Source organism: Neomonachus schauinslandi, chromosome 6 (assembly GCF_002201575.2).
Source record: "Neomonachus schauinslandi chromosome 6, ASM220157v2, whole genome shotgun sequence".
NCBI classification, from domain to species: Eukaryota; Metazoa; Chordata; class Mammalia; order Carnivora; family Phocidae; genus Neomonachus; species Neomonachus schauinslandi.
Window position 1 is genome coordinate 105638517 of NC_058408.1, and position 22828 is coordinate 105661344.

At 54.1% G+C, this 22828-nt stretch overlaps 1 protein-coding gene across 6 annotated transcripts in view; it reads right to left on the minus strand.

The window, feature by feature from the left end:
- DLG5 (discs large MAGUK scaffold protein 5) overlaps positions 1-22828 on the minus strand; it is a 213866-nt gene that overhangs the window by 114326 nt on the left and 76712 nt on the right. For all 6 annotated transcript variants that reach the window (XM_021700052.1, XM_021700051.1, XM_021700049.1 and 3 more), the window contains exons 7-20: positions 21671-21983; positions 16443-16627; positions 14732-14857; positions 12253-12385; positions 11679-11806; positions 10837-11012; positions 10351-10454; positions 7235-7327; positions 5827-6846; positions 4917-5040; positions 4440-4584; positions 2916-3028; positions 2175-2264; positions 1715-1865 (exon numbers count right to left, since the gene is read on the minus strand). In XM_021700052.1, the coding sequence (XP_021555727.1) occupies positions 1715-1865; positions 2175-2264; positions 2916-3028; positions 4440-4584; positions 4917-5040; positions 5827-6846; positions 7235-7327; positions 10351-10454; positions 10837-11012; positions 11679-11806; positions 12253-12385; positions 14732-14857; positions 16443-16627; positions 21671-21983 (2901 nt within the window). The remainder of the gene's footprint in view (positions 1-1714; positions 1866-2174; positions 2265-2915; positions 3029-4439; positions 4585-4916; positions 5041-5826; positions 6847-7234; positions 7328-10350; positions 10455-10836; positions 11013-11678; positions 11807-12252; positions 12386-14731; positions 14858-16442; positions 16628-21670; positions 21984-22828) is intronic.

Below are 22828 nucleotides of genomic sequence, written 5' to 3' on the forward strand. Positions count from 1 at the left end.
TATATATATATATATATATATATATATATATATATATATATATATGCTTAACAAATATATATATACACACACACACACACACATACACATATATACATGCTTAACAAAAGGGGAACAGCAACTGAAGAGATTATATGTGACTTTTCTTCTTTCTACTTTCCTCTATCTTCCCAGTTTCCTCTAATAAGAAGTTACATGATAATGTACGTTAGAATCGGGGGGAAGAAGCTGTTTTCCCTTCAGTCAAGTCACACACATTAAACTGTACGCCTCTGACTAGATCAGAAGCACCGTGAAGGCAGGAACGCGGACACCCTCCTCTCCCCAGAGCAGCTCCCAGTTCTCTGCACGCTGTAGGAGCTAACTATGGGATACCTGATGGCAGGGGACAGGCCCTCTCTGCTTCTAAGGAACCCACTTGAGTTGGCGGAAGACCTTGCTGCTCAGTGACCTGAGCTGGGGTCAAGTAAAACAACCCCCCCGACCCGGGGACTTGGTGCAGGTTTGTGTTCCCATGTGCATCACGTGGGTGAGACATTTCCACATGAATTGCACCTGCTTCCCCTACGGGCCCAGGTGCACTTCTGGGCTCCAGTTAATATTCAATGGTTGTCAGGGTACCTGTTAGGTTGTCTTACAAATTCAGATTTTTCAAGTCAAATGATTTTCTTAATGCAGAGCCCACCCTGCAGGGTTCCTTCCATGGCTCAGAAATGAGGGCCTTCAGCATTTTGGATTTGAGTGGACAGGAGTGGCTCCATTCCTCTTAAGTGATTAAGTAAAAGCAAGTTCCAGTTTAATCAGATCCCCTGAAGATTGACAATCTAGACAGGACCTCTTAACTATAAATATGATCTGGTAAATTCAACTCTGAAACAGCAGAAGTGGGTGAGGGGTGTGGAGCTTCTGGGGGGAGAGAGGGACCCCTTAGAGGATGGGGTCCAACCGTCTGGACTGACATTAGCCTCAAGTTAACCCGAAATCTCAGCAGATTGGCCAGCGTTTCAAAACGAACTAATAAATGGCTAAGCTATACTTTTACATACATTTTTTTCTGGTACGTTTTATTTCACAATAAAAAGCCTGGGAATGAGGGGGACAAGTGATGCAGCTGTGTTCTGGAGCCAAAAAGCAAAGAATAAGAACGAGCCCTGATTCTAAGGAAGGTAGGCCAATCACCAGCCATGTGACCACAGATAGGTCACACCAACTTTCTGGCCTCAGTTTCCTTATCTGTAAAAGAGAACCAATGATGATGACGATGATGACTATGCACGATGCTCACAGGGTCACTGTGAGCATTTCATGACTTAACACACAGAAAGTGCTTAATCAGGGGTCAGGGAAGCAGTGAATGGTGCCACCACATCATCTCGGCCAGGTGGCCCCCAGCATCATCTGCTGCAGCTCAGCCCCTCCCGTGGACATTCTGTGGAAGGAGCCTACCCGGCTCCTCACCTCGCCGTCTATGTGCACCCCACCTCCTGGCACCACGCACCTGCGGGGCTTCCTTGTGAAGGGCTGAGGCGGCACGCCAGAGAACGCTAGGTGACCCGAAGCAGAGAGGTCTCGCCCTGGGATCGACTCAGCTGGAACCCTCCAATGCACCTGCTGCTTCTACCAACAAGCCCACTCCCTCAACCAAGCCCTGGCCTGCTGTAGGGATGTGCCACCCACTGCCGTGCCCATGGGACAGATGCTCAGGAGTGCTCACCTGTCCTTCCTCCGGTCCCCGAGGGCCACAGGGTTGATGGCAATTCTGGGCAACGTGGAGGCTGAGGTCTGCGACTGACTACACGAGGACAGGGTGTCGATGTTCAGGGGGGACTGTGGAGGCGTGCTGCATTCCGAATGTGACAACGAACCTGTCGGGAGAGGTGCAAAGGAACTCAGGCTCTGCAATCCGCATCTCCGCTCCCCCACGGCCCAGACCAAGAGGGAGGCACAACCCAGGCACGTGGCTCCACGCGGCGGCCACACCACATGGCCTCGAATTCGGGGGCTGGGCTCTGCATGGCCTTTCTATCTAGCCCCACGTCACCAGGCCTGACAGCCAGGCTCAACCAGCCTGCGTGGACCGGCTGAGCAGAGGAGGAGGTTACACGCTGTGCCCAGCCGCTGCACCACGAGACCAGTGCGAGCCGGCAGGCCAGGACGGGAGTGCGAGTTCTCACCTCTGTCGGAGCCCACAATGGATCGGGGGTATCTTGGTGTTGACGGGATTTTAATGCGTTCCGCCTTGAACTGCAAGTTGCTCGAAGACCCTACAGTTCCACGAGGAGACAAAACTTCAGGCACGTGATTAAACACTGACCTCACTCCCTCGCCACCACGTTAGTACTTAGGGAAGAAGCACAGTCATGACAAATGCAAAGCGGCCTTGCCACGTATCCCCAAGGGGGCCTAAGTGTGAACCGGTCAAGAAAAGCAGATACTCAGTACCCAGTGATCTGAGTGAACTGTGCGGGTCTGGACTGCTCCAGAACAGGATCACACGAATCTCAGTGACAGAGGGGACTGCTTGCTTCCACTCCACGTGGCTGGAAGTGGTGCCACCTGAGTCTCTTTATGAGGTAACTGCTGGTCTCTACCTCTGGGTTGCATTTCCCACACATGAACAGCACTACAAACCCCCAGAATCATGGACAGGCTCATGGACAGGCTCAGGGACAGGAAGCGAGAATCGAGGGCCCAGGGGTCCCCTGGAATAGCCGCATGGCTGCCAGGGAAAGCCTAAGAGACACAGAAGGCTGAAGGAGAAGGCTCCCAGAGCAGTGTGGGGCCAACCTCGGCCCCAGAAGCAGAGAAGGGTCCGGTGGGCAGGCCACCTGGAAGTCTGGCCATGAGGATGCAGGTAGAGAGGGAAACAAGGCTAGTGCCCCGCTATGGTGAGAAGGCTCTAGCGGTACCATTACCAAGGCGGGCGCTGGAGGGCAGAGAGTTGGACCCGTGGGAGGCTCTCATATCTGAGTAGTCACTGCCAACCCTGTGGCTCAGGTCCAGGCTCAGGCGTCCCTGGTGCTGGACGCTGCGAGAAAACCAGACATGTGAGGCGCTCGAGAGGAACACCAGGCCTGGACACGGCCACTGGGGAGAAACAAGCAGCAGGCCTGGGCCAGGCCTCCCTGAGCCACAGAAGCCACTCGCCACTAGGTGGGAAGAGCGACTGCCACGCTCACAGGCCGCATCCAACGAGGGCCCTGCCCACAGAGAAAGGTCCTGCTGTGCCTGTAGAGGAGTGGCACACTTCAGCCCGGCACCAGGACTGGGCTCACCGGGAGCAAGGGCTTCCGCCGGGAAAAACAGGCTCTGAACCCTGTCCGGGCCCAGAGAAGTGGAGCCTCTCCTCCAGGATGGGCGGGAGAGGCTGGATGGGCACCGAGGACCTCGGACGGGGACCTGCACACCTCGCTCAGGACAGCTGCCTGGGACACTGGAGGGCAGAGAGCCCAGGCCTCACCCACCTCGGGCAGGCCTACGATCAGACCCAACAATGTCCTCGTCTAGGTGTGTCATGAGACTGTCTCTTCCCTGCCTAAAGCCCAGACTAGAAAAAAATCCCAACTCCACATCATGGTCGCAGGCCCTATAGGATCCGTGCCCTATAGCCTGTGTGCTCTTCCTGACCTACTGTGCCCAGGCATGCTCCCCTACTCTGTCCCAGAGCCCAGCACACTGTTCCCAGGTGTCTGTGGCTCCTACAGCCCTCCTTCCTGGGGACTTCACCCAGGTCTTGCGCGGCTGGCTTCTTCTCAGCCTCCCGATGTTGGAAGCACCCCCCTCCGCTCCTCCCAGGGCCCTCCCCTCCATCCTCGTCCACAGCCTAGCTGGCCACCCTGCCCTGTGGTCTTCAGAGCGACCCAGCACCACGTGGTACCACCCCGTCTCGTCCGTCTGCCTCCCACACTCGAACATAAATGCCCCATGAAAAGCACCTAGTTTAGTTGATTTAGTTCTCCACTCTATATCCCTCTGGAACTAGAAAACTCCATGCCATGTAGTAGGTGCTCAATTAAAATTTGCCAAACAACTGAATGAATGAATGGGTGACCCTGAGCCAGTCTGTTCACCTTTTAAGGCTCAGTCTTCTCATCCATAAAACAGAGCCAACAACAGTCCTTAGCTCACGAGGTTGTGGTGGCCATTGAACGAGATGAGGTTTACAAGGGTCCCAGCACAGTGCCTGGCATGTGAGCACTTAAGCACCAGCTGCCATCACTCTCTCTCTCTTTAAATACCTCTTCAAGCTCCATGCTAGGAATGAAGAGAGCATCCTTAGCGTACACTCTTCTTGGGGCCCCAGCACTGCTCTAACCGGCCCCTTCCCGGCTAGGCAAGGACACTTCTCTGCCTGTGGGCCACTCTGTGCACCAGTGGCTTCATGTGCCCAGGGGCTTGGCCGCCCAGGGTGCAGGAAGGTATGAGGTGACTTCACATACCTGGGATGCAAACCTTGGGGGCCGACCTCTCTGGGCACAGGTGGAGAGCTGCAAGGGCCGACCCTGTGGCTATGCACGGTGTAGATGGGGTTCCTCAGGATGGAGCTCACAGTGGTGCTCGGGGTCATGCTCCGGGGTACAGTGCCTAGAAATGGGCTGGGTAAGAAAAATCACCCCAAAGCACCCAGCCAGCCCCAGACCTGTGCAAGCTCTTGGCTTTCTCCATCTGTAAGATGGGAGAACTTGCTTTATTGCTTCCTATTTCTCAGGTTGCTATGGAAAAAAGGGGCCCTGAAAAGCTAAGAAATGTCCCTGATACAAGACTGAACATCCCAGACAGGGCAGCCATTCCTAGTTCTCTTGACCTCTGGGCTGAGGACACACAGAGGCACCTTGAAGTGACCACCTCCACTCTCCCCAGGAGCGAGCAGCCCTGCGAGCCCACCATGGACCCTCCTCCCCGCCCCGACGACTCACCCACAGATGCCCTGCCGGGGTAGAATGGGGGGTTGCTGTGCCGGCTGGAGTGCCCCGGCGAGTATGGGGACCATTCCTGGAGCTCTGGGCAGAGTTCTCCACTGGCCGGGATGCACTTCTGCTCCTGCAGGACCCAAGACAAGAGACAGTGGCCGGAAATGGACATGCACAGGTGTCTGCAGGTCTGTCCCCTAAGCACTAGCTCGCCCACTCGGACACACGACGTGACAGTCAGGAGAGGTCACTGCTCATTCACGTTGCCTCAAGCAACCGGAAGAGAAGAACTTCCTTCGACACTACTCTGGAAGAAAACCACAGAGAAAGAACCTGGTCTCTCAAGTAAACAAACTGGGTAAAGACGCGGAATGCGTGAGTGCGTCAGGCACATGTATGTAACGGCTCCTCAAAACCTGCATGGCTGGGTGAGGGTCTTCGTCTGCAGAGTCGTATGGATGTGGTCTCCAGCTCCCATCTGGAGACAACTACAGCACCCAGCACCCACCAAAACCAGCCCACCGGACATGGACCAGCCTCCTGCTGCCAGCCGACAGATTCCCAGGCACTACCTTGGTCCCCCCGGACCCTTCCAGGCTGGTCCGTGTCCCTTGCTTTTGTTGTGCGAGTTCAAAAGCTTCTTGATGAAAAAGCAAATCAGACACCACAGCCAAGAAAATGTTCCTGTCTTGGCATCATATGCCATTAACATGCATACCCCCCTACCCATCCCTTTCCAGTCTCCTAAGGAAGGCTCCTTCCCACCGGCATCCACCGGCCACCCCACTCCCCTTTTCCTCGGACAGGTGCTTAGAGCAAAGGCAAAGGAGCCAGGGCTAAGCACGACGCTGGGGACACCAGCTCAGGGCCCCTCCCCGTGCCTTCGCCCCGTCCCCACCCTGAGGCTGAGCCCCACCTCCAGGAAGTGAGCAGCAATCACCACAGGAGCCAGCTTCGGCCGAAAGCTAGGAGCGGACTTGGGGCGACGGCGCTTCTGCCCCAGCTCGTCCATTTTCTGGGAGGTGAGGTCCCCGTCACAGGACTTCTTGGCAGGCAGGTAGGAGGAGTCCCCATCCCCTTCAGGGTAGTAGCTGGAAGCAATGCGGACCCTGCCCTTGCGAGGGGGTGAGGTGTGCGTGGGTTCGCCGGGGTCCACGTCAGGGGGCAGTGCGCTCGGGGGGCTGGTGGACGGGGAGCTGCCCACCAGAGTGGCCTCGGACTCGGAACTGGTTTCCAGTCTGTGCTGGAACTTAATGGAGTCACTCCTCCTGGGAGGTTTTGGGGGCGTCAGAGGCCCCATCCTCTTGGAGGGCTGGGGGGAGTGAGCAGACCCAGGGCCAGGGAGCAGGTAGTCTATTTTGGGGGGAGTCTGGGGGCGTTTGAAAGTGTTAGGGTCAAAGATAGACTTTCTTTGCTTTGGCTTCTTATAAACAGAGAGCTTCTCGGGCCCTGCTGTGGAGCCCAGCACGGCCTTGGGCCAGGTCCCGCCGCTGCTGGAGCCTTCGGGGTCTGCCTTATCCAGGGGGGCCTCTGCCGCCCCACAGGGACCCCCCTCGGTCTCGAAGGGCAGCAGTGGTCGCCGGCTGCGCACATCCACCAGCCCGTAGCCACGCTCCCCAGAGGTGTCTGAGCGGAAGGAGCTCAGGCTGCGCTCAGAGGCGCTGGGACAGGCCTGGGGGGACACTGGGAAGGGTCCCCCAGGGAACGGCTTGTGCAGGAAGGAGCTGCTGCCTCCCGGGGGGCCCAGCTCCCTCCTGTCCTCCAGCCTGTCCGCGTAGAAGATGTCCGTCTGCGTGGAGTTATTGTGCTGTAACAAGCTCCGTTTATTCTGAGCCTGGACCTCGGGGCCGTGGGCTCGGACGCTCAGCATCTTATCAGAGTCCTTGATGGTCTCAAAGATGTTCTGGCCACTCCATGAGGAGCTCTGAGGGAACACCTACGTGGGGATCGCAGAGAGTGAGAAAGAGTGGGTAAGACCGCAAAACCAGGCGCTGCCCACGAGCGCGGTCCCCATGGGGTGGGGGAGGGTCAGCAACGGGCCACACACACCCCAAAGTGTGCCCGAGTCTCTAAGATCACCTCATTATTCAGTTCAGATTCAAATGTATACCACTGTCCTCAAAATGTCCCTCATGTCTTGTTTCGCTTTTCTTTTTAAACCAGGATCCAGTCAGGGTCCATGCACACCCTGCACTTTGTAAATTAATACCTTTTTTTTCAAGGACTCCCAGCGATGCAGAGTAGCAGCTCAGGTATATGGAGGTGAGACTTTGCCTGCCCCACAGCCGATGAGAGCAGAGCCGGTGTTGGGTGGGGGTCCTTACCTTCAGGAGGGAGAGGGTCAAGGAGTCCTGGCAGCTACGTAGCAGAGATTCACACTCATTCAGAGATTTGTTGTCCAGTGCAATGCCATTGATCTAGGGCCAAACAGAGAGCCATCGGGCCCACCACCAGGTCAGGGTCTCTACCAGCCTGTTCTGGACGGTGGGCCTGGTTCTTCTGTAAGGGGCCCAAGTCTGGAGTTGGCAAAGGAGAGAAAGCCCCTCCCCAATAAGGCCTGAGAAATCCAGTGAAGCGGCTTCCAAGGCAAACAAAACACACAGCCTTAAAATCACGTTAGGGGGAGGTGCCTGTCTGGTCCCAGTCATGGGGAATGACCAGGCTCTGTAGCTGGCTGCCGCGTGAGGCATGGCCACGGCTCAGAGCTCCTTCACACACAGAATGGAAGATAAACACGCCTGACCCCAGGTCAGGAGCCTAAAAAGGAGATCATGGTGTGGAAGGCCTTTGTAAACTGTTAAGTGTCAGGTGAGATGAGATGTTATCATTCCTGTTCACAAAGATTCTCGTAATCCCATAGGCCTACACCTCTGTCCACATTTCTCTCAGATATGTTCCCATCTTTTAAAGAAGCGTATGCGCAACAGTGAATGGTGAGACTGGGATGCATCCAGACCATGGAATGCTGCCCAGCAGCAAAAAGAACATGCTAATGGTACCCCCAGCCACCTGATGGGTCTCACGGGATCATGCTGGGACAGCCAATCTCAAAAGGTCATATACCATACAATTCAACTTAGATAAGGCTCTTGAGGTGACAAAATTATACAGATGGAGAGCAAATTAGTTGCCAAGGGTTATGGATGGGGAATGGAGAGCAGGGCTATGGATGCCTCTATCAAGGGGTAACAAGAGGGAGATCTTTGCGCCCGTGGAATAGCTCTGTATCTTAATTTTGTTGTTGTTGTTACTTAAAACGTGATAATAAAATGACACAGAGCTACACATGCACGACTCTGTTTGCCTGGTTTGGATATTACATAGTCACATAAATGTAACCGTCAGGGGAAACTGCATGAAAGGTACATAGGACCTCCCCATACTACCGCTGCCACTTTATCTATTTTTCAATAGTATTTACTTAATGTCATAACCGAATTATTTCTCTAATTATTTCAAAATCAAAAGTTAAAAAAAATAGGCAGAGTGATTATTTTGGGGTGATGGACTGATTCATTTGGTTGTTTTTTTTCTACAACTTATCCACATCTTAAAATTTTTTCACAATGGCCATATTGCTTTCAAATTCTGGCATCCCCCGAAATCTGAAAAACACTGGCAAAGATGAGAAGCAATGAGCTCCCACACCCTCTGCAGGTAGGATCGAAAAGGCCATGATCTCTTTGACCACAGGGGGAGAGATCACGTCAACTGTTAAATGCTGATGCCCGTAGATCCCGCAATCCGCCCCCCACGGGGAAATCACGCCGGGGCACACTCCCGTGGGTCCTGTGGACAGATGTAACGGTGGCCTTGCAGCCCTACTCGTAAAAGCAAAGATGTCCTGACTGTCCATCGGGGGGACTGGTGAATGGCCACCACTAAGGAATAAGCAACTAATTAGTTACTGACATGACCTAGGCAGATCTAACGATGTGACTACGGAACAACCTTCAGGGCAGGCTGTGGGAAACAAGAAATGAGGTTAGCAGTTCAGTCTATTATGATCCCATCTGGGTGGAGAAGAAGAGAGGAGAGGAGAGGGGAGGGGAAGGGAGGGCAGGGGGGAGGGGGAGGGGAGGAGAAGAGGAAAGCAGATTCAAATGTTTTTAATATTTCGGGGGGGGCGCGGGTAGGACCAGAATACATTGTTAACAATCGCTGCCATCGGGGTGGGAACTGGTAGAAGGGGGTCTAGAACCAGAGCAAGAGTTATGGTCATGTGTGCCTTCTGTACAACTGGGACTGTGTGTGTGTGCTGGGGGACGTGCATGACTTCCACTTTAATGAATCAGTTAGAGATACTAAATTAGGCTCCATAATCTCACAGCGTTTTGGGGGTTTGGTCACCAGGGATGCCATTTGGTGTCCCCAAAAGGGCTGTGCACACAGGTGAAGTACAGTGGCAGAAAATGAAAACAATGTATATGTCCACAAGGGGGCGTGCTTTCAACTACAGACAACCAAACATCAGAACACCATTAGGTGGATAAAAGTACTGAGGGTCAACTTGGAAAGCTATCCATGATGTGGAATAGCAGGATGATCCCACTATTATAACTTAAAAAGAAAACAAAGCCCATAAAATTTATCTGTGTATAAAGATTTGTATGAGCACTCATGATCTGGCTGGGAGCACATCTTACAATGCGAGGGGGGTGCGGGGGGGGGGGGGGCAGAGATTTTTCTCCAGGGGCAGGATTAAAGGGAAAAGAGCAGACTACCACTTTATACATTTTTGTATCGCCTGAATATTTTATGACACATACGTCTTACTCTGGTATTAAAAAAGAAATTTAAAAATAAATGGATATAATGTTAAATAAAAAAGTTTTTTCTTAAAAATCACATACAAAAAAGTAAAAATCAATCAATCAGAGATATCTTCTTTTTTAAACTGGTATAAATAGGGGTGCCTGGGTGGCTCAGCCGGTTAAGCATCTGACTGTTGGTTTCAGCTCAGGTTGTGAACTCAGGGTCCTGAGATCAAGCCCCTGCTCAGTGGGGAGTCTGCTTGAGATGCTCGCCTTCTGCCCCTCCCCCTACATGCACGCTTTCTCGCACGCGCTCCCTCTCTCAAATAAATAAATCTTTAAAAAATACTGATGTAAATATACATTCATGTGTAGAATAAAGACTGTACAGAAATATATTTCAAATGTTCATAAAGGTTATCTGTAAGGTGGTTGCCATGAGTTCAAATGTTCATAAAGGTTATCTGTAAGGTGGTTGCCATGAGTGGGATTCTTATTTTCTTCCTAAACCTTCTTTGTATTTCCTGATTTTCTACTATAAATAGAAACACACTATCTGGAAAAAATGTTTGTTCACATTAGAGAACAAGGTGAACGTGAAAACTCTGTTCATTATTTCGTGTTCAGCCTCCCAGATGTCATCTAACCGTCCACGTGGGGCAGACAGCCCCGGCCCTGAGGCTTACCGCCACGATCCTGTCTCCCACAGCAAGGGACCCCTCCTTGGCGGCCGGGCTTCCAGGCACCACTGCGGCGGCAAACACACCATTCTCCAGACTGATGCCACTGTCTGCGAAAACCACAGAGGGCAGACACGGGCAGTCCCCAGTTAACCCCGGCCCTGGTCGCCTGGCCCTCTGGTTGTCCCACCTCGTCTTTGTGAGATAAACTTCTGAAGGGAAAGTTAGCAGACTGCAACCTGCCCATCCCAGCACCCAGGGCAGGTCGGACCCCCCAAGGGCTCAGTCACCTCTGCTCGGGTGAATCGAACACTCGGGAGACCAGCAAGACCCGGGACCCAGACAGCCCCCTGCCAGGGAAACACACACACTGCATTTAAGCAGCATCAAGGCCCCTGGAACAACACACCCAAAAACGCACATCTCCCCTCTGCACAAGGAAGGGGTGCCCTGCCATCTGGGGCGCTCCGCCCACTTCTGCGGGCCCACTACCTTTCTGTCCACTCAGGTTGATGTGCAGTGGTGTGATCACCTTCCCGCCCAGGGACTTCCTCCGCCGCACGACCATGTTGATGGCCCCCTCCCCGTTGAGGAGGGCCTTGATGGCCTGCTTCTTGTCCTTGTTGATGAGGTCCACGTCGTTGATTCTCAGCAGCCAGTCATTGACCCTGAGGAGGGGCAGAGCCAGCTCAGTGCCCTCACAGGCCTTGGGACCAGCGGGCAGGCCCCACCGCTCCAGTTTGGGAGAGGAGGGGCAGAAAGTGGGTGCCCCACATACACACTCGGACAGATTTCCTCTTCAGGATGGTCAAATGGCTACACTCACAGAGGCTGGAGCCAGACTGCCTGGGTGCAAATCCCGGCTCTACCACTCGTTAGCCGTGTGACCTACCTCCTCCGGACCTCAGTGTCCTCATCTGTAAAATGGGGCAAGAGCACTACAGTACCTACCTCACAGGATTTTAAAGATTAATGAATTGATTATACAAAGGGCTTAAGCCAGTACTTAGCAAATAGTACTTTATTATCATTACTCTGTCATGGAATGGGCATGCGATGCACACCCTACACTCCTGCACATACCACACCTGAGCCCTTTCCTACCTAGATAAGTGAGCGGCAGCACCTGGGGCCTGAGGAATGGTCAGATCACAGGCGCCAGTGAATCACAGTCTCCTTTAAGAACAATGTTAGCAGCTGAGCCTGCAGGCCTGAGACTGCTAGGCCCTCAGACCCCAGGGTGCACTCCTTTAACCGCCACCTGGCTCTCTGGGTCCTTCGCAATGGGTCGGAGGAGCCCCCTTCCCTCCGGAGCCTGGGCCTCCTCCTCTTACCGTAAGCGGCCGTCAGCAATGCTTCCTTTGTCCACTTTAGTGACAAATATCCCACAGTCCCCAGGCAAACAAGGCTCATTCACACCTTCTGCCATATCGAACCCAAGCGCTTTCAAGTCAATACCCTCCTGTCAAGAGAGAAGCACACGCATTTTACACAGCAGTGATTAGAAACCTGTGGCTCTTAAACCTCAAGCTACTCGCTCCACTGTGAGCACCGCCCCTTCACCACGCTGGACGGGGCACTCGGTCCCCAGGATGAAGCCCAGGGGCAACTACCATCGGCCCCTTCAGCCACTGCGGACACTTGTCCCCGCAGAAGGGCTCTGCTCTGCCCTCTGCCTTCCACGCACCACACCAGCATCTGCCGCTGCAGAGGCCACGGGGACCAACCCGCCGGAAGCTGACGTGGACAACTGCAGGGAAAGGATGCATGCACCCTGGGAAGAAAAGCCGCAGCCCCAAAACTGACAGCCATGAACCTGGGAACCCCACAAGGGGGCCATTCTCTCCCACCCCATCCAAAGTGTCCCAGTCAGGACAGCAGGGGAGAAAAGACATTTAGGCAGCTCACCGTCTCCCTTTCGAACTCCACAACTTCCGTTTCCCACTCCATGGAATCTGTGTCGATGGCCGAGTCGTGGGAGCTGTGGGCCATCAGCTGCCGGAACCGGGCCTCCTTCTCCAACTGGGACTCCATCTGCTCCCTAGGAACAGAGAGAGCCATGGCGATGGTCCCCTGGGAGGCGAAGGTCACCATGAAAGCTAAATGGGGCTCCTTTTGCTCTTGGACTTCATGCCAGTTTCCCAATAAATCTGGAGCAGAATGCCAGGCAGGGCTTCCTAGATATCAGTGGGTTTTCAAAGAGGTTTTTTCAAAAAAGACCCAAATTCGTCCCAAATTTATCCAGAGGTTTAATGCAACTCCTCAGGAATTGCCAGCAAGACTTTTTGTGGATAGAGACGAGACTATTGTAAAATGCAGAGGGAAAGAAAGATAAGGAACTAGAAGAGCTAAAACAATTTGAAAATGAAAAACTACTTAAGTGGGAGGAATCACTCTACTCGATTCTAAGACTTTTTCTATAGCTCCAGTAATCAAGAGTGTGTAGAACTGCCAGGAAGACAGACACAGAGATCACTGGGACAGAATGAAGAGTCCAGAAATTACCACAAGGTACAAGAGGTACAAAAGTACTTCGGCTGAAGAAGAACAGCATTCAACCAGTGATGCGGGCGCACCCACACACCCACAGCAAGAAAACTGAACCCCAACCCAGACACCATGACTCACATGAAAATTAACTCAAAATGTATCACAGGTTGAAATGTTAAAGGTCAAGCTTTAACACGTTTAAAAGGAAAATACAGGAAAAAAAATCGTTAGATGTAGGGTTAAGGTTAAGGGTTCTCATACACCATACAATCTATTAAAAATTAAAAATTAAAAATCAGTAAGTTGGACTTGACCAAAATAAAAAACTTAAGCTCTCAGAAAGACCCAGTTAAGAGATGAAAAAAGACTCAGAAACCTTGTACCATCCCCCAGTGACTTGCACCTGACGTCCTTCGTCCTAAAACCTGTGCCCAGATGACCTTGCCAATTCATCAGCGCTACCCGCTGGGCTCCCAGCACACTCGTGACCTCCTCCTGGTTCCTGCTCGAGTGGACACGCTCGCAGGTCCACACCTTTGTCTGGGCTGTGCTCTCACTGGCCAGCTCCAGAAGTATATGTAGCCTCAGGGCAGCGCCCCAAGGCCGCCTTTGCGGGACACAGCTCCCTCCAGCCCTGTGTTTAATGCTCACTGCACCTGCTCATCTCTCACCCACTGGGGCATGTCTGCTGTCTCTGCAGACCGGGAGCTTCCTCACCAGCACCGGAACAAAGAGGAGGGGCAGATTCAGATATGCTGAACAAACAAGTGGAATTCAACTTTCTTAGAAGTTCCAGGCAATTCCAGCTCCATTAAAATGCACGACTCCCCCCGACCCCCCGACACCCCGCCCCGTGCTCAAGCCCCCAGGGACCAGGCTTTACCTTAATTTGATCCCACCACTTACTAGACAGAAGGTGGGTCCCTGGAGAGAGTGTATCACTTTGCCTCTTAGCTGGAGATTTTCTTTAGAGCACCCAAGCCCAAGAAGTTCTGGGTTTTTATCTAGTAAATGAAGCTGGTTGGCTCATGTTAGAGTTACTGAATGGGGAGGGGGGGGTGCTGTCACTCCGTCTGAATGCCGCTGCTCCAGCAAGTGCAGCTTGCACGCTCACACTCACGCTCCTCACCGCCCTACACCACCCTAACAGAACGGAGAGCCCCGGCTTCTACCCTGCAGAGACAGCTACTGGGTTCTGCCAATCTCCCTTTGTAGCTCTGATCTTTGTATCTTCCCCCACCCCTTCGGGTCACCAAGTCTCAAATCACAATCCTGGGTGCAGTGCCGTAACCGAGGGGAGGCTGTCTGACACCCCAAACAGTCTCTTCCGAATGGGCATCCCAACACGACAGGCAGAATAGACTGCAAAGTGGTGAGGGCTTTCCAAACACTGCATCATGATGTCAGCACCTTGTTCACGGAGCTGTCGCTGTGTCTGACCCACCTGTGGTCTGTCTCCTCCTATGTGCTATGAGCCCCACAGGGTAGAGACCTGGTCCACTGTTTGGTGGCTTCCCCAGGGCCTCCCACAGGCCTGGCCCATCCAGAGCAGGCACTCGGTAAATCCTTGTAGAGTTGGTGAATGAATGAGGTAGAAAGGGAATGAATGAATGAATGAATGGACAGTAGACGCTTGCCTGTCTCCAAATGGATTGGCTAGGCACAGAGACCTTCCTTCCTATGTGCCTTTGCACATGGTGCCTGCCCACCTCCACGTGCTCATCTTCTGTGATGGTCTAAGAATTTCTCATTAACTCACAACACGGAGGTGGCATTCAGACCCATTCTACAGACTGACAGAGTGAGGCAGAGTGAAGGGCCGGCAGGCAGGGTGTCCCGGCCCTGACAGGAGAGGGGCCACCACGCTCCCCGCAGGCAGGCACCCACCCCCACGTACTTGAGCTCCTTGAGCTCCCGGCTGACATCATTCTTCTGTTTGCGCGTGTCGTCCAGGCTTCGCAGAGCTTCGGCCAGCTCGCTCACCGCCCGGTCCCGCTCTCGCCTTAGGTTGTCACAGAGTGTCCTGGCAGAGGAGGCAGAGGCCGAGGTCACTGTGAGGGGCAGGTGGCAGAGGACTCACAGCCTACAGTGGACTGCAGCCCCAGCCCCCAAATACCCCAGGTGCCCACCTCAAATGCACTGAGGGAGCATTGGAGAGTCTAGAGGTGAAGCCACCCAGGCAAACCCCATCGAGGGGCAGAGAAGACACTGAGATCCAGGAAAAGAGACATCTCTGCAGTTACTGGGCAACGGGTTCTGAACGTTCAGTGCTCATCCCACTGTTTCACCCTCAATGTGCCTGGGTGAATGCCCAGCCCAGCCCCAGCCCATCTGGCAGGTCCCTGGATTCCAGCACCTACCACATGCCTCATCTCTACTCACATGCAGGCCTTTCTAGAGCTGTCCCCGACCCTACAACTAAATTGAGCTCCCCACTCGGACAAGAATCATGCCTCATGCATCTCTGAAGCCCTGAGCTCTGTGCAGGTGCAAAGTGCAGGCCTGATAATTCCCCACCAAAGGACGTGTGGCTCCTGGGACCCCAGTACCACCTCAGCCATTCGCAGAGAAGGTAGGGCCAGGGGACTGGGCAGCACGGGAGCGTGTGCTCTGTGCCACCCCCAAAATGGCACCCTATCACTGGAGGCCCTAAGGGCTGGTCCCCACCTCTCCATGGCCCCCAATCCCCTCCACCCTGAACCCTCACCTCCTGACCTGCCTTGCTAGATAGTGGTCTCTCCTCCCGACAACCACAAGGGATCTTTCTGAAAATCACAAGCACCACCACAAACCCTCATGGCTCTCTCCCTGCCAAGAATCAAGACTATACTGAGGGCTTCCTTCTTGAGGCCCCCACAGCCTGCCCTCAGGAACCCTGTCAGCCACCTCTCCTGTAACTCCCAAGTCCACAAGCATGCCCCTGCCCCGGGCACACCACACGCCTTTGTTCATGGCCATGCCTATCCCGCCCTCCACCTGGAAAAATCCCACTCAGGCCTAAGTTCTAACTTGAAGGTCATGCTTTCCAGGGACACTTCCCCGCCTGTTCCCCCACCCCCCGCCCCGCCCCTGCATGCCCCCATCACAGCTCTGACCGTGGCCCTGGAATTCACCAACCATATTATCTCCCTCCCCTGCTGCCCTGTCCAACAAAGCTGCCCGTGGTCCCCCAAGCACTGGCCCTGCGGGGGCATCACACCCGTCTGGGAGCCTTGGAGGTTGTTTCTCTCCCAGGGTCTCCTTGTAAGAGGGACCTAAGATCCTGGCACACAGTAGGTGCCCACAGAATAACAACTGAAAGAATGCATTCTTGGTATGTCCATTTTATCAGAAGTCCCCTAAGAAAGAAACCTGTCTTTGCACCATTTCATGGCAGGGGGAGGGTGTCATCCAGACACAGTGCACACGCAGACATCGAGGGTGAAATGAAAAGGGAAGTAGAGACATAATGGGCACCTCTAACTCAATGGAGCAAGGCTCAGGTGAGAAGAGAGGAATCGAGGTCACTCCCATCTTATCAGGACACGTGGCAAGTGATTCTGACCCTCCCCACCAACCCAGTGCGGCACGGGGAGACGAGCCCACGCCAGCCCAGGGCTTCCCCGTACCGGATGCTGTCCCGCTCCGCCACGATCTTGTCCCGCTCCTGGAAGGCCCAGTCCCGCCGGCACTTAGCCACGTCCGCCTCCTGGAGGGCTTCCTTCAGCTCCTGGCACAGAGCCTTGCACTGCTTTCGAAGGAGTTCGGCCTCCTTGTTGGCTCTCCCCGCGTCCATTGTCACTGTGTCTTTGATCTAGTGGGGTCAGGGGGAAGCAGAGGGGTGGTTACTGAGCCTACTGGTCCAGAAGTGCGCTCTAGCTGGTGCTGGGGCCGAACCCTCTGGAGCCGGATGGAGGGAAACACAGGATCCTAGCCTGAGCCCATCCCAACACACCCCTGTTGCGCCTGCACCCCCTGGGACTACCTGTCCCACAGCCACACTTGAGACACCTAATGACACTAGGTAGGGTCCTGTCCAAACTCTCCCGGCCCTGCAGAGCCTGTCCCAGAACGCTAGCCCCTCCTCAGCCTCAGTCTCCGTGGCCCAGGTAGAACGCCTCCCCCGGAACGCTTGTCCCAGGCTCCTCCCTGCCACTCGCATGCTCCTATCTTAGACAGCCCACCTCGTCTCTCTAAAGAGCTCTCCTGTCAAAACATAACGACACAAGGCCTGAATGCAGTGAAAGGTGCAGACATCAATCATGATGATTCCCAACCCCCTGGGTCTGCAATACTCATTTTTATGCTCTGGCATACAGAGTTATTTTTAAATCTGAAAATACACCAGTATTTTTGCTGGTGAAGTCCTGTGTGTCTCAGTTTGTTTAAAAAGCTGAAATCTGGGGCACCTGGGTGGCTCAGTTGGTTAAGCGACTGCCTTCAGCTCAGGTCATGATCCTGGAGTCCCGGGATCGAGTCCCGCATCGGGCTCCCTGCTCGGCAGGGAGTCTGCTTCTCCCTCTGACCCTCCTCCTTCTCATGCTCTCTGTCTCTCATTCTCTCTCTCTCAAATAAATAAATAAAATCTTTAAAAAAAAAAAAAAAGCTGAAATCTGATACATTTGCATCTTGACACCTCCCAAAGCATTACATGCTTGGCTACCGTTTCGAATCCAACTCTCAGAAGCACTCATAGGGAAAAGCTCCCTCTGCGCCTCGAGAATCCTTAGATGACGCGGGGAAAATAACAAAGGGAGCATCTACTGCAGGAGGCATTCCCGCTTCTGCTCAAATGCTTTCAGAGGCAAAACACGAACAGGACACAAGAGGAACAGGCTCTGCTGTGTGTGTGCCGGGGACCCCCACCTCTGAGCAGTAGGAAGAAGGAAGAGAAAGACAGCAAGTAGGTCCCTGCTGGAGCCACGGCCCACCTGTCACAGTGAGCCCAACATGCCACCTCTGCTCAGGTGCTCTCAGAGAGATCCCAGAGGTTCAGCCAAGAGACAAGGAAGGGGGAGACAGAGGAAAATACGGAGTCACCTTACAACCACCCTGCATCTCTCAAGTAGAGTCAAGAGTCAGCAGGAGCCGGAGAAAAGTCTGCCCAGAAAGTACACCTTAACTCCAGAGTGACAGTGGCTGGTGCACTCGGCTCACATCCCACATTTCTCAAGATCAATTAAAATTATTTCCGTTCTGATCTTTTCCCCCTTTCATGCAGTGTTGGGGGTTTGCTCAGTTTGCTATTTTTTGAGAACCGATTATTATTATTAAAGGTGTCAAGAATTTATTATGATAAAGAATAGGTTTAATGATAACATTTATTTAAATTTACATTTTACTCAGTGTTCTATAATATATTAATACAGTTTTATATTTGGAATGTGTTACCATGTGGTTCCACTGAAAGGTCTTTCCACTTGGCCCTGGATAAGCGTCTCCAGGTGAGGGCCACAAGGGGGACATGAGAGGTCAGCACCAGAGCTAGGCAGCTCCCACGCTCTCCCCTCCCCACCTCCCCCTGCCCCCATGGTTGGTCCCCAAAATGAAGTCACTCCCAAAACACCGTTTCCAGATGAGAAACACGAGAAGTACAAGACTTCGTTTTACTCAGAGGGGAGAAGAACAACGGGGCATCGTAAAGGCACAGTAGAACTGGGAGCGGAGATCCTGATAACACGGATGAGGATGCTCAGGGCCCAGGAAGTGACTGGCCCAGGCCCCGCCCGTTAGTAGGGAGCTGAACTCCATTCCAGGTCCCCCGATTCTTGCTTCAGTGCTTCCTCCTCTACACTGTGCTATCTCCAAGTGGCAGGTCTTAATCTGCAACAGCACCACCCGAGATCTCCTTCCGTCCGCCGTGGGTGATCCAGGGGGCCGCAGGCTCGGGAAGCCAGGGACCGGTGCTCATGAGACACGCACCCGGCCCGGGCACCGAAGCCAACGAGAATGACCCCGCGGAGGCACACCAGGGTCCCAGGGAGAGGGCGGTGCTCCCTGAGCAGACAGCTCTCCCTGAGCACGCCCGTCTCTCCTAGCCGGGCAGTATCTCACGGCCCTCCCCAGATATGGGAATGTTCTTGGGATGCCCTCCCGGTCCCCTGCTGCTTGTCCTCCACCTCCAACAGTACTCCCTCCCTCACACGCGGCCTGAGCTCAGCTCCACCAACAGCACGGACGTCAGAGGTACAGCTGCATTCAGGGCCAGAAGGAAGGTGACGACACGGGACAGGAGCTCTGGTGGAGACGCTGGTCTTGGGACATAACTTGTTATCTGGAAGAACCTCTGAGTCAGGCAGCAGTGCCCCACAGCTTCCCAGGGGCAGACACCAGCTGCCCCAGGCAGTCCCTCCGCCCTCCTGAAGGCAGTGAGTCCTCACCGCACCCGGTCGCCAGCGGCCAGAGGCTGGGACAGGGGCCCCAGACGGGGCAGCTCCCATGGACATGCCCATTCGGGGAGAGGGCAAGCAGGAGAGAGGGCGGCGTCCGGAGCCAGGCAAAGACCTGGACAGGCCCCCCGAAGCCCTTTTTTCACCACAACCCACTCCAGAGAAGTGGGGGGAGAGGGCAGAGGGTGGTGAGAGAGGAAAGAGGGAGGAGCAAAGAGAAGGGAAGAGTGTAGCGGATGCACGGTCTGTCAGAAAGAAAAGAACCACTTCCTTAGCTGAGCAGAATGAAGGCAGTTGCGAGATCAGGGAGGCAGCCTGGCTGGAAGGCCCACCTCAGCGGACCCCACCATGAGGCGGCTGCTGGAGAGAGATGAGGTCAATCCCAAGGGGCCTCGTCCCAACCACACCTCAGGGCTAGCATGACCAAGGCCACACACATGGACTCCTCTGGCCAGGTGGGGCGTGGTCTTGTCTGAAAAGCCAGACAAACTCGAGAAGGAGCCGAGGGTTTCAGCTCTGGAAGCTGCCGGGGTGGGAGCAGGGCTTCTCCGCTCTGGCCTGCTGACTCGGAACGGTGCCTAGACGAGATTCCTGCCTCAGCTGACAGGCACACTTGACACCCAGCCAATGCCCCCTGCGAAGGCCCGGAAACCGGCTCCGGGCGGAAGGGCACGCGGAGTGCCGGGAAAAGGCGGGGGGGCCTGGGGGGGACACACGACAGACCCCCTCAGCTGCCGGCGCTGTGGGAGGCCCGGAACCCTTCCACGCCGCCACCGAGCACGGTGAACCTCCACAACCCAGGGGCTGCTGGCCTAGCACCTTCTGGGCGGGTCACACGTTCTCCCTGACTGTGTCATTTAGTGACTGACTCAGAGTTTTCTGCTTCACCGTTTTGTTTTCCTTATTTAATATAGACATTTTCCCCAATAATTCAGCTCTCAGATGTCGGAATGTAAAAATGAGGGGATGGTTTCTCTAGAACGATGACCAAGTTCTAATACTTTATCTTTGCTTATTAAAAATGCCCTCATCACGCTCCTATTCCTTTTCACGAGGGTTTCTCCTTCAAGGTCTGGAGAAGTCTCACTCCCCTTGTATGAAATCGCTCTTATTTGGCCCCCTTTTGCCTACAGAAACAATTTCATAGGGTTCACTCCAATCCTAACAGGGCAGTGAGACTTGGATGGGCATAACCATCATCTTAACGATAAAGTAAACAACTACGGTCCCAGCTTCCCGTGAGGCACTGCTCTCGTGTCCATTTTGTAGATGAGGAAACCGAGGCCCAAACAGGCAAGAGGTCCCATAACTGAGGAGTGCCACTCTCCAAGCACAGCCCTTGTCCCTTGCATTCCCATGGCCCTGAGCACTGCCTGAGCATAAGGAGGCATCACTGTCTGCAGAGAGACTCACAGGCCCCAGTCACCCCTCGGGCGTCAGCCCTGCTTCGGGCTTAGTCCCAAGGGCTCTGCCGCAACAGTCTAATGCACGCTGCCCCCCTGCCTACCTGCCTGACCTTTAACACCTTGCTTTTCACTTCTCACAGACCAGTCTTAAAGGCTGCATTGTAACTGACCTGCAGAGCAAGCAGAACGAAGAGGCAGGAGTGGAGGACTATTTCAGTGGGAAAAAAGTCTGCTGCCATTAATTTCAGCAGTTCTAAGGTGAGCCACAGCACCAACCAACAGGACAGGAAGGGAATCTCAAATAGAAGGAATCCATGAGCCCATACAAGCCCCAGCAGGGCACACCTGGACTTGGGGGGAAATCAGGTCAGCAATGAGGCCAAAGTGGCTCAGGTAGGAAAGAGACTCCTTGCTGATCACTCAGGAGTCAAGCTTAGTGGCCCGATTCTGATGCCACTCGACCCCAGCCCCGACCCTGAGGCATGTTCCCCAGGGAGCAAGGCTTTAGAAGGGCCTTGGGCTCAGCCTAGTACATCTTCCCAGCAGGAGCCCAGACCTTTAAAGAGCAGACTCCTCAGCTATTTGGCGCGGTGGGGGCAGTGTGTGTGGCATCCCTGAGGGTGCTCTTCTGCATTCACAAGGTCAAAGGTATCGATGGCTTTGGGCACTTGGCCTTGGGCTCTTGCTTCCCAATGAGCAAGTCTTTGAGATGTGCACTGACCGTCAGCACAAGGCTGATCTACGATCACTTAACCAAGGGCTGGGTGTGGGGTGTCCATGCGCGGAGTCCATGCATGTCTGTGTGTGTCATCTGACTTGCCTGTGTGGCTGTAAGCTCCAAGGCCCCGCCCACAGCTGGACTTCCCTTTGCAAGCCCTGCAGCCCACACTGGAGCTGGGCCCCAAGTGTGAGCTCAGCAGCTACCCAGGGGGCACTCGATAACCCAGCATGCAGGCCTAACAGGACAAGCCACCCGCTCTGCCAATGTGGACAGCGCGGCCACCAGAGCCCTACTCACGCCGCTTTCCCAGAGGCTGGGAGGCCAGCCGCCCCCCTGCGCACCTGCCGCAGGGCCTCCATCTCCTCGCTGGCCGCCTTCTTCTCGGACGTGCTGCTCTTGAGCTTGGACTCGGCCAGCTCCACCTCGGTCTGCAGCTTGTCCAGCTCGGAGATGACCTGGTCGCGCTCGCTCATGATGAGCTTGTACTCGCTGTACACCGCATCCCGCTCCTCCTTGTACTTCTCCGACTCCTTTGCCATTTTTGCCTGCATGGTCCTCAGCTCGGTCATCTCGGACTGCAGCAGCTCCATCTCCCACTGCAGGTCCTTGTTCTGGGCCGTGGCCTTGTTCAGCTCATGGTGGATCGCCTCAAACCTGGGGGAGAGAGGCAGCTGGGACGTGGGGGTGGGGAGCTGCCCAGGCAGCACTGCTGTCCTGGACACTCGAGCATGAAGTTTCGAGTGAGGTCATCCGCACGTCTGAGAGAGGGAAGTCACGGGGAGCTGGTGCCCCTGGACCTGGAATTTTTCTCAGCCTTCTACAAATACCACAAGTTGATCTAAGGACTTCATGCCTTCTGCTCTACTGGAAATAACAGTGTATTTCTTCCACAGTCAAGCTACATTCTTTTTTAAGAATAAAAACAAAACAACGCTAGAACCACAGCATATAAGAAATAAACATGGCCTTAACGATCATTTAGTCTGACCACCTCATTTCCCAGATGCAGACGATAAGGCCTGGGTGTGGGTGACTGGCGCAAGAGGACAGCTCAGCCCTTCCAGGCCGGGAGGCACCTTCCACACAGGCAACCCTGCAAGTCAGAACCCGCAGCTCTCTACCAGCATTTCTGAACGCATGTTCTTTAGAATACCAACTCTTCACGGAACTCCACTGAAAAAGAATGTGTGTTCTCTGATGGCCTACACTGGGAAACACTGTGTCCCCTCCTGGAGTGGCTAGTGCAGAGTCCCAGAGGGAAGGCTCTGAGAAGTCCTGCAGTGCAGACACCTGTCTGAGTGTAACTCAGCAATTCTTAATCCTTTTTACATCCAGAGAACACCTTGCATAGGACACCAGTGAAAGCTCCAGGGGACTGGTGTTCCATAGGAATACACCCTACCAAACACTGTTTGAGGGCATGGGTCACTTCCCTGGATCATATACACCTTTAAAAAAAAATGAAATTTTAGGGCGCCTGGGTGGCTCAGTTGGTTAAG